The following is a 12,006-nucleotide window of genomic DNA, read 5'->3' on the forward strand; positions in this document are numbered from 1 at the left end:
TAGTATTTAATATTTTTATTGTTTTCTAATATAATATTTTTGCATTATGTGTACGTAAAACATAACATGCAAATATTATGTCCGCAGATATAGTTGATTCACTGCTTATAACTATTTTGTAGTACAAATCTAAACTATCTCCTTATTTTCAGGGATGGAGGAAGCTAGTTTGTGCCTTGGTGTTTCTTCAGCTGTACCAGAAACTGACGCCCATCTCAATAGTACCATACTTAATGGCCAGTATTCAATGAGCCAGAAGCTGCATCAGATAACTTCACAGCTCAGTCATGCCTTTCCAGAACTTCAAAACAGGCAGAACACTGAGGAGAAGGCATCAGCACCGCTAGAAGACAAAAGTCATGTGACTATAGCAAATCAGCCAATCAGCAGTCAAATGGCCCTGTTAGCCAACCAGCTCAATAGAGATGTTGACACCAGTTTGAATGGAAGAGTGGATTTGCAACAATTTTTAAATGGACAAAATCTTGGGATCATGTCTCAGATGAGTGATATTGAGGATGATGCCAGAAAGAACAGAAAGTACCCATGTCCCCTCTGTGGGAAACGCTTTCGATTTAATAGCATTCTATCGCTGCACATGCGCACTCACACTGGAGAGAAACCATTTAAGTGTCCATACTGTGACCACAGAGCAGCTCAGAAAGGCAACCTAAAGATTCACCTACGTACTCACAAACTTGGAAACCTTGGCAAAGGCCGTGGAAGAGTCCGAGAAGAAAATAGGCTTTTACATGAGCTGGAGGAGAGAGCAATTCTGCGAGACAAACAGATGAAAAGCAGCCTTTTGCAGCCACGACCTGATGTGAAACCACAGCAGCATGCGCAGTCCCCACCTCTTGCAAATTGTAATTTGTCTGTGCCTGCAAATCACAGCACATCTGATATTTCGAACCCTGTCCCCTCTCCCAAGCCTGTCAGTGTCCAGGAAGAAGTAGTAGCTCAGACTGCTGGGTTCAGATGCACATTTTGCAAAGGAAAGTTTAAGAAGCGCGAAGAGCTGGACAGGCACATAAGGATCCTGCACAAGCCTTACAAGTGCACGCTGTGTGACTTTGCTGCCTCCCAGGAGGAGGAGCTGATTAGTCATGTGGAGAAAGCTCACATAACTGCAGAGTCAGCTCAAGGCCAGGGATCCAATGGGAATGGAGAACAATCGACCAATGAGTTTCGCTGTGAGGTGTGTGGCCAAGTCTTTAGCCAAGCCTGGTTCCTTAAAGGCCACATGAGGAAGCACAAAGATTCCTTTGAGCACTGCTGTCAGATTTGCGGGAGGCGCTTCAAAGAGCCTTGGTTTCTTAAAAATCACATGAAAGTCCACCTGAATAAATTATCCGTAAAGAACAAATCTCCTAATGATCCTGAAGTACCTGTATCCATCAGCAGCATGTCACAGGAAGCTCATGCAAACTTGTATTCACGCTACTTATCATGTTTGCAAAGCGGCTTTCTTCCTCCTGACAAAGCAAGTTTAAGTGAACAAAATCAGATGTATACCAAAGGAGATTTGCCTATGAAAGAGAAAGAAGTTCTGGGGAAACTCCTTTCACCCATTTCTGGCATTGGCCACAATATTGCGGAAGGGGATAAACACTCTTTATTGGGCTGTCTCAATCTGGTGCCTCCTCTGAAATCCAGCTGCATAGAAAGGTTGCAGGCTGCTGCCAAGGCTGCGGAGATGGATCCAGTAAACAGCTATCAGGCCTGGCAGCTTATGGCAAGGGGAATGGCCATGGAACATGGCTTTTTGTCTAAAGAGCAGCAGATACAGCGCAGCCATGAAGACACTTTGGCAAATGCAGGAGTTATGTTTGATAAGGAGAAGCGGGAGTATGTGTTAGTAGGAGCAGATGGCTCTAAGCAGAAAATGCCTGCTGATTTGGTTCACAGCACTAAAATGGGCAATCAGAGAGACTTGCCAAGCAAACTAGATCCTTTAGAAGGCAGTAGAGATTTTTTGTCACATGGTATGAGCCAGGGACTTGATTATAACATGCAAAGTCATGGAAGTATGAAAGAGAAGCCAACTGAGTGTCCTGACTGTGGAAGGGTTTTTAGAACATACCACCAAGTTGTTGTTCACTCCAGGGTACACAAGAGAGACAGAAAAGCAGAAGAAGAGATCATTCAAAGTAGCCTCGATGAGCGACGTGGATCTGGAAGTGATCAAGAGTCTCAGTCTGTCAGCAGGTCGACAACACCAGGGTCCTCTAACATTACTGAAGAAAGTGGAGTAGGTGGGGGTCTCTCACAGACAGGAAGTGCACAGGAGGACAGTCCACATCCTTCCTCACCTTCCTCTTCAGGTATGCTCATTTATCCATCACCAGTTTTGACTGAGAAATCAGATACAATCTTGTAGTAGTTTATATAAATTACTAGTGTTGTTTTTCCTTACAGTTCCCTCATAGTTTGTAAAGCTGTGGTGCAGCCTAGTATTTTGGGTTCTCTCTCTTTTTTTTTTAATGTCCCTTCATACTTTTTGAATGAATTCTCATTTCACTGAGAGATTTTTCATAGGTAAAATTTTCCTGGCCTTTCAGCCATGTTGCAGGAAGCAGTGTATATGAGCAGGGCTTTCACCAAGGAGGGTGTTATTCAGGGCGCCCCTTTCTCCAAGGTTCTAAAGCACCTCTGTTTTAACCCTGCTCTCTCTGTCTCTTCCGGACCCTACTATTTTCGTCAGATGGAAAGGTAAAGCAAGCTACTTTCTTTAAACTCTAGCTCTAATGGGTGTATTGTATTGGCTACAAGCCTCCTGAGAGACACAACCAGATCCTAATCCCCCACCAAGTCAGTTATTTATCTAAGAGATGCACTGCTCCCAAGTCACGTGCTGACTGGAACAAAAAAACATTAAAATCTTTTATTAGTTTTTTGATATAATTGTAATTGATATTTTAATTTTAACATGTAGGCAGCCTTCCTTTTATTCCATGTGCATTTGAAAGTATAAGAAAAATAGAAATTGAACTGAAACATTTTAATTGCATTGTATGTCATGTTAACTTGCTGTGTATAAAATAGCAAGGCAGATAATATTTCACTGAAGATGTCTATAAAATATTGAACTTCCTGATACAATTTTTAAAGTTGCTAGCCTATGACTGCAGAAATAAAATTTCCAAGTGATAACAGGTAAGATTTCTGGCCTCATCTATATTTCCAAAGCCACTTACTAATGGATAGTAAATTGAAAGTTATATCTTCAGCCCTTTATAAAGAAAGCACCTCACTAATACTGTAATCATTCTGCAAGGCTAACAACAGAGGAAATCATGCCATAACAAATACTCTGTTACTAATGGCAACATTGATTTCTGCAATCAGCCATTAAGTCTAGAAAATGAAAGACAGTTTGAGGTACCTTAAGGCATTACATTGCCCACTGTTAAGGATCTGGTAGCAGGCTGTTGAGGGTAATTCTTTTTATTTTTTTTTCAGTTTCGATAAATATTTTAGTATTGGAGGCAATTCACTGTTACAGTTATTAAGTATATGCCAGTTTATTTTTGTTGTTCTTGTCATGCTCCAGTATACTCAACTTCTAAGGCCAAATTAATATAAAAATAAAGTGTTAGTTTGCAGGCTTATTACAAACCAGTAAAGAAATTGTTAAGACACATAAATCTGCCTTCCACATTCCACGGATTCCTATAGTACTTAATGTTGTTGTTTAAATACCCATGAAACACACTGTCTACTCTCACAGTCATAGCCTCGTTCACAATTTATTAGTGGTGAGACACATTAGAAAATGCTATATAGGAACAAGGGTAACAGGCAAGCACTAATTTCATACTATGGATAGTTGTCCACATTGTTTTAAAAGGATTGAAAATATGGCAGGTTAAAGATTTTTTTTCAATTCGTTAAAATCCTAAACATTATAAAATCATTGTTGTCTTTTTAATGTATAAAGTGTCATCCTGGTTTCATAAAGAGCATGAACATAAAGGGGTTAGAAGTAAATAATCCTTAAATCATGTAGCAAAATTCTTCTAGAATGCTTCTTGGACTTTTAAAAAAGTTTAGAGGATAACAAGAAAAAGAAAACCCAGAAGTTCTGAGACTGAATAACCTTGAACTAAATATATATTTAAATAATTTTAAAAAAACTGTGGCACCTGAAAGATAGATTCTTTGACACAAAATGTTCTGGTTCATTAAATGAATTGTTTGAGAGTCAAGGGATAACATTGCAATGTTATTCCTACTGCTGCCATTAATTTAAAATTATTAACTAAAAATCTACATTTTATTAAAACTATATACTTTCACTATTGTTAAATTGATGCATTTAGAGATGGAAGCAAAATATGTGCAATATCAACCTGTGGCTTTTATATTGGAAAATACTGTTAATCATGCATGCTGGTTGATTAATTTCTGATTGTCTTCTTTAGTCTCTTACAATGAAAGCTAAAACAGTCTGAATATCATATATATTTTCATATAAATAGATGCAAGGATTTTGAGAATTTCTTCATCTGATGATAATAATATGGCATTGAGTTTTACATTAGCAAAGTCCAAATCTTCTTTTAGTCCCCTACAATTAAAAACGGTACCGCAATGTTTCCGTTGAAAGAGTTTTATCAATGTATAATGTGTGTTTTATCACTGCCTGTGAAAGATAAACCTGTAGAATACAATGCATCTCGATTTTTCAAGTAATGAAGAATTAAGTAGTAATTGAGGCTTCTATTAAGAAATTACAGCAAAACACAGTTTTACAAATTTCTCAGCCTGTATAACAATGTCTTAAAACTTAATTTGCATCACTCGATTCTTTTTTGTTGAAAACTGGGTCAGTAGGGCCTGAGAAACTATTTTTTCAGATCTTAACCAATGAATTCTTCTTTATAAATTGGTGCTCTTAACATGATAGTAGTTCTGAATTCATCATAAAAACCTTTTTACACAGTGCCTCTTAGAACAGATCTCCAGGAGAAGGCTTACAATGAGTGGCAGAGAAGTCTTTGTTATCTGATGTAATTCTTTGCAAAAGGAGGATTGGGAACATAGTGCCTGTTTAAAAATGTCTAGCTCAGGCTGAGAAGAAGAAAGGGTCAAGTTTGCAATCAAACAGTTATTGCAGAGATGTGTGACTGTCACTGGCTGGGCTAATGTGGTATGCAGCTGTTTGTTATGTGAGTAAAAGAATGTTTGAATCAGTGAACATGTGAAAATGACTCCAGTGAACCAGAAAATGTGTTTGTTCTTTAGCTCTCCAAACTGCTGAGAACTAAGCTTAAGATCAACTGTTAAAACCAGGACCTTTGACAAATTGAGAGGTCATATTTTCTAACAGAAATGGACAAAACTAGCACACAGATCATTTCCCTGTCTTTTTTCAGTGTTATCTCTTTTTTGTTTGTTTATTTGACTTACTCATAATTTTCTCGTTTCTGTTTCCATACAATACAAAGGAAAACTACTGTAAAATGTTTACAAATAACTGCTGTTTCCATATATAGAAGGCAATGAATATCTTGTGATGTTTTTGGATGGTTCTTCTCTAATTACATGCATTCCACTGAAATTAATCTTTCAGCATTATAGCAGAAACACATCAATGTAAGGTAGTTGTCCAGTGTTATTTGTTGACATTTTATTTTAAATAAAAGTCCTATTTATATAGATTTTGCATAGGAATTACTGCATGGTATAATTAAAACTTAATGTAGTAAGAAATGATACTGTTCATTATATCCAGGAGGGTAGTACCTTCTGCATTTTCCTATAATTTTGGTGTGGGGATAATTGAAGTCTTGATAGTATGAAAGGGGTAATTGAATGCACTGACCCTCCAGTTCATTAAATAAAGTAGGCCAAGTTACATGATCAATGGAAAGCACTGGGATTAAAAAAGGAAAATAAAATACTGTCAAATATAATCACATATTCTTGTGTGTAGCAGTTGATGTTGACTTTGGCACAAATTGTTTGATCAGCTGTTTTGGAATCTTTTAGACATCTCTTTCTTGTTGAGAAGAATTCCTTCTTGCACAACATGTTTCAGCCCATATTTATGTCCATTGACAGAACACATAAAAAGCTTTTGTACTGGACATCACTGCACATACATAGAACAGACAGTGATATGATACGTTTTCCTTTTTCTTTCTTCCCCTTTCTTTAGTTCATTGATAGCCATCAAAGTGCTCAGTTTGAACAAAACAGGCAAAAAAATTTAAGTCTGAGGATTAAGATCTTCATTTTTTTTGCTTGTGCATTCCAATTGTTCTTAAAATATTTGGCAATGTCAATTAGTAACTGAGCAGAGTTAGCTGATGAACACAATTTTCCACTAGACTGAGCACCCTATTGTTGTCGAGCTAACAGCAGATTTCTGAGGTCATTATCATTCCCTGGTAGCTTGGCCCAGCTGCTTCATGCTGCAAAAGCCAAACTTTATACTGGAGCTTTGGGATAGCATGTAGCAACAGGGGGCTGGGAAGGGAGGAATGGGAAGTTGGCTGAGAAGCTGAAGAAAGTCATTATCAGCAGAGGAAACAGAAAGCAAAAGTTTCTAGGTGTTTCAAGGGAAATTGGCTTTCCAGCCTGACTTCCTGTTGCTTTTCAGCCTTTCTTTCTCCCTACCTCAAGTCCAGTTTAATATTTCAAACTAAGTACACAAGAGAGCAAACAGCAGCAATTTCTTTCACCAATCTGTACCAAGCAAAGTATTTTAACCAACCTAGTTGTTTTAAAGTTCCTTATATCATTTTATTGGTCAGAATAAAGGATTTCAGGAGGGTGGGATGAATTCCCATTTTTGTTTAATCAATGTTAAACTTGGAAATTGCAATCTGTGAGCTCTGCTTTGATTTGCAGAATGTCATTTCCAGAAGATACCAGAATTCTTTAAATAAAAACTATTATTTAATGTAAACAGCCCCCCTTTTTTCCCTTACCACATTTTGGCATCTGATTGAATGAAATGCAAAGTTGCAGTTTTTAAATGCTCATCTGTTATAACTGATTGGCATATGCAGCCTTTCGGGCTCTGGTATAGAATATGGTACATGCTGCTCCATGTATATAAGAAATCTACAAACGCTTGGGTGTGTGTATTAAAGCTGTATATATCTAGACATTTGGGAAAGTACTTAAAACAAAGCTGCTGTGGGTGCAGGCCTTACTAATCACCTGGCATAAATCAGATTTTACTCTTATATAAGGCACTAAATAAATGTTGTTTAAAGACACTAACAATAAAAACATTTCACTGTCGTCCTATGTTTATAGTGTAGCTGTAGCAATATGTGTTTCAGGATCCTAGGAACAATGTTGGGGAGATTTTGGATCAGATTTTGTTGTTGTAAAGACTAGTTTTCAAGCTTACACAGAAACCTGAAGAATAGCTGGGGGTAAATTCAGAAGTTTGTCTCTTTCACTAACAGAAGTTAGTCTAATAAGAGATATTACTCTTTCCACCTTGTGTCTCTGTTGTTACCTTATGAAATTATTATATGTAGTCATTGTAAAGCACATACTTTCCGTAGAATAATGTAGTTATGCTTAGCATTTCAGATGATTTATGTCAGGAGATCTTACTAGTCCAAACATGTAGGTGAAGTAGTCATGCTTTTCATAGTAAGGAGTCCAAGCAATGCCCAAAATTCTCTGACTTTCTTCCATTCTCTAATGTGCCATCACTATTGTACCTAAGCTATAAATGGATCATAGCGATTTTTCCAGCACTATATATCAGGACATGTCTTCATTTCCTGAAAGATTGATGATGCAGCAGTCAATCTTCCAGAGTTCGATTTAGCAGATCTAGTAAAGACCTGATAAATTGAATGCTGAAGGCATCCCATCAATGCTGGAACTCCTGCTTCTCATGAGGAGTAAGGGAAGTCAATGGAGCTTTTCTCCTTTTGTCCGAATCTTGACTTAAGGTAGATTGATTTCAGCTACATTTTTAATGTAACTGGAATTGCATACCTTAAGCCAACCTTCATCTGCAGTGTGGAACTGGCTTCAGTGGCTAAAGAAAGCTGCCCCTCCCTATCCAGATTTATAGAACCACATCGAGGATTATGATGATATCTGACCAAAGGCAGGGACATGTGATTGCCAGCCTCATCCTGAAACTTTACCCTGTCCATCTGATTCTTCTGGGCCCTGCAGATCCTCAAGTGTATTACAGGAACTTTCACGATGTCTCTAACTTTTGTACTTTGGAGCTTGTTCGGCACTTACATATACAGGAGGCCCCCGACTTGCAACTTGATTGGTTCCGGGGGAAGTGTCACAAGTTGGGGGTGTCGTAACTTGAACCCGCATTTATAATAGGCACCATGCAGCATCATAAATGCGGCTGAGGATGTAAGTTGGGGGTTTCCAGCCCCTTCCGCACTTATAAAAATGGTTATAAGTGTGGGAGGTCGGAACTCGGGCGGTCTCAAGTTGGGGGCCTCCTCTAAGTCCTGAATATGTGGACTGCTTGTGGGAAGTTGAGAAACTCGACTTCCAGTCCTTCAGTGGCTTGTATCACTGGCAATAGTACAGGTTGAACCTCCCTGGTCCGGAACCCTCTGGACCTGACTGGCCCCAAAGACGGGAGTTTGCTGGACCACGGGAGGTTGGCCCCTCTGTTGACAGACTCCGGGGTCTCCCAGGATCTATCAGCAAATTGCCAGGCTCCCTTGGCCCCTGAGCCACCAGGCTCCCAGCACATCAGACAGGCTCCAAGGCTGATAGACTAAGATGCTCTCAGCTGCTGGGGACACCGGGGCTCTGCTGCTCTGGGGCTGCTGGAGCTCTATGGCCAGCTGCAGGCTGCCAGCACTTTGCATCCCCAAGGCTGCCCCAGAGCACCAGGATTCCACTGCCCCAAGCTGGGACTCTCTGGTCCAGAAGCTCTCTGGTCTGGCCAAAGAGGTTTAACCTGTAGTTCCACTGTTCTGGTAGCAGGAGCTGGTTACTGAAATACTAATCAGTGCCTCTGGTAAACCCGATGGCCTCTCCTGCTGTAATTTGCCAAGGCAGAGATGAGGCCTATTGTATCCTAAGGCATAAATGTCTCTCTCTGCCCTTCCTTACTCCGCTTGTTATGGGAACAAAATCTGTATTTCCAACCCCTGGCCTTGTTATCAGAGAAGGAGTATCCCCTTGAGACTGAAGCTGGTAGATAGTCCCTACTCCCCTAGCTCTAATCTTGTAAGGGAGGAAGTGACTAAGCTCTTGCTCCCTCGAAGAACTTAACCAGGTGCCTTTACAGAGTGTTTGTTCTCCTCAGTTATTCCTGAAGGAACTGGTGCTGTCCCTGTGCTTAGTGACTCTTCAAACTGCATGAAAGAGGCAGAGACTGGCCCTGTGCTACCAGGGAAAGAAGCAAAACTGTCCCAGTTTATGTCCCATGCTACTCTCCTGTCCTTCCTTTGGATTTCCTGATTCAGGTCCTTTGCTGCTTCTGATTCTGTTACCTTTGTCAGTTGGAGTTGCTTATGCCACTGAAGTAAGTCCTGACTCCAACTGTGTCAGACCATCACTTGCCCCATGAATATTATTAGAACAAATCCCACTTTTGCTGAGTGGTTATAGTGATTCTGACCTAATTGACTGGACTGGTGTTAAGGTCTTCTGTTTTCTTGGAAGACCTGGCTTCCAACACCGAAGACCCTGGCTTCTGGGCCTGTGGTGCTCCAGATGGCCTCAAAAGTTATGCAATAACTATCTTGACACTACAGATGGAACCCTGAAACCTTGCTGTAAGATCAAAGGCAAGAATATAAGCAAGATTATTTTAGACAATGCTACCAAATCTTTAGCTAAAGGGACTCCTGGCTAGTGGGTGGAGTAGAATGAAATACTAGTATGATGTTTACTGTTCATTCTCTCTTGCCACATCGTATGGAGTATGAAACATTTGGGAATTCTGTAGTGGTAACCACAGAGAAATCAAAACATCTGTCCCTTTATTTTGGCCCAGCTGCAGCTCATTACAGGTTTCCCCTCTCCATTTGTTCAGTGGAAACGTCTCTATCTTCCTTACAAACACAAATCTAGGCACTTTCTATATTCTCCCCATTTCTTTGGGGTCTAAACCCCTCGTACTCACCTATCTTGGCCTAAGAGTTTGGGATGAATGGGGCAGTCACATATTAAACTTGGGAGACTTGCAGTATTAAAAGCCTATAGGAGCATGTTTAAGTTTTTACACAGAGTTGAAGACTGAGAGAAAGAGAAGAGCCATGGATACTGGAGCACTTCTTGATGTTAGACTCGCTTCTGATTTTTCTGGAAAAGAGAGGGGTAATGATAAAAGATGTATCTCTATGGACAGCATAGTTTACTGCACTGCACTATAGCTGTTATTACTTGTTGTGACAGATCTGATAGTATTAGTCTGGCTATATATGGTGATTACACAATCCAGGAAAGAGGCAGTCCCATTGTATAGATGTCCCTGTCTCCCTTACTCCAGTGAGTAAGTTTTTCCCTACAACAGGCTCAAGTAAAGATAAGAATCTGGGGCAAAATCTTCATTTACAACCCTCTCGATCTTGTTATCAGAGTTGGCATATTCTTATATGGCTGAACCTGAGAGGTATGCCATATGCCCCTATCTTTAACCCCGTCCATATCTTGTCTAGCAATGGCTTTTTATTCACGTTTCATTTTGGCTATTCCATCCATTAGGCTTCCTAATAATTCCTTACCTGTACATCACATAAATCTTTCTAAGTGAAAACTGAACTATTTATGTGTTATCTAACATTGAGGTGGGGGAGAGGGTATTTATCAAAGACCAAATGCATCATTTCCCCTTTTAATAATCTAACAAAACTACACACAAAGGAACAAAGCAAATCTCAATAGACTTTTTGAGACTTGTGCCTAGAAAATCATGAGCACTCTTAAATAATTTTTTCTTTCCTTGGAGATTTTTGGAATATTGTGTATGATCTTACTGAGACCAATAGGTGATTCAAAGATATTTGTGAACTATACCAAAAGCAAACAGCTATTTTTTCATCATTTGAAGGGAAGTCAAGAAAAGAACAAAAGAAAAATGCTTTTGATTTTGAGTGTTAACTTAAGCTTGATGGCTACATGAGAATCATGTATATTTAAAGAGGAAAAACTGCAGAAGTGAAAGTTGGCTGTTATCACTCTGAGTCTGTCCAAGATGTTCTGTTTGTTTTATTTAGATTTTATGGACATACATAATTTCATGATTTGTTTGTAAGTCTTTTTACATCATGCACTTTTCTCTTAAAATGGTATGTTTCTCCTGTTTTCCCACTAACAAAATAAATAAAACAATGGCTTTTGAAGAACAGCATTGTGTCCATTCTTCTTTCAAATGTGCTATTATTTTTTAATTTTATTGGCTTTCATAATATAATTACAACACTAGTATAGCAGGCAACATTAAGTCAGCATGCAACCACAGATCTCATATAATGGTATCAGAGACACCAGCTACTTGCTGTTCTTTGTAAAAGAAGTATTGTGGTTGCTCAAATACCACTGTTTAGAAACTATATGTAAATGTGGATTTTCTGGTGGTGACCACTATATTATACTTTGTAACACTTTGGTTTTGTCATAAGAAAGGGAGGAGCATTTCTTATAAGGACAAGCAACAGTGAAGTACAAATACAAATGCATTATACTACTATTATTTGGATGGCTCTATGAAGTCTGGCCACTGAAAACATTTCATACTTTGTTAAAGAACTGGGGGTATGTCTACACTACCACCCTACTTCGAACTAGGGTGCTTAATGTAGGCATTCGAAGTTGCAAATGAAGCCCGGGATTTAAATATCCCGGGCTTCATTTGAATCTTGCCGGGTGCCGCCATTTTTAAATCCCCATTAGTGCGGACTCCGTGCCCGAAGCTACACGTGGCATGGAGTAGGTAGTTCGAATTAGGCTTTCTAATTCGAACTACCGTTACTCCTCGTGGAATGCCTAATTCGAACTACCTACTCCGTGCTGCATGTAGCCGCGGGCACTGAGTCC

General features: G+C 39.4%; 1 protein-coding gene across 17 annotated transcripts in view; it reads left to right on the forward strand.

Annotated features, from left to right (window-relative positions):
• The window catches only part of ZNF536 (zinc finger protein 536), a 456,239-nt gene that overhangs the window by 206,002 nt on the left and 238,231 nt on the right, over window positions 1-12,006 (forward strand). For all 17 annotated transcript variants that reach the window (XM_089781485.1, XM_075940166.2, XM_089781479.1 and 14 more), the window contains one exon: window positions 153-2,324. In XM_089781485.1, coding sequence (XP_089637611.1) covers window positions 155-2,324 — 2,170 coding nt within the window. In that variant the 5' untranslated portion in view covers window positions 153-154. The remainder of the gene's footprint in view (window positions 1-152; window positions 2,325-12,006) is intronic.

This window comes from Pelodiscus sinensis, chromosome 12 (assembly GCF_052426305.1).
Source record: "Pelodiscus sinensis isolate ZL-2025 chromosome 12, ASM5242630v1, whole genome shotgun sequence".
Lineage (NCBI taxonomy): Eukaryota > Metazoa > Chordata > Testudines > Trionychidae > Pelodiscus > Pelodiscus sinensis.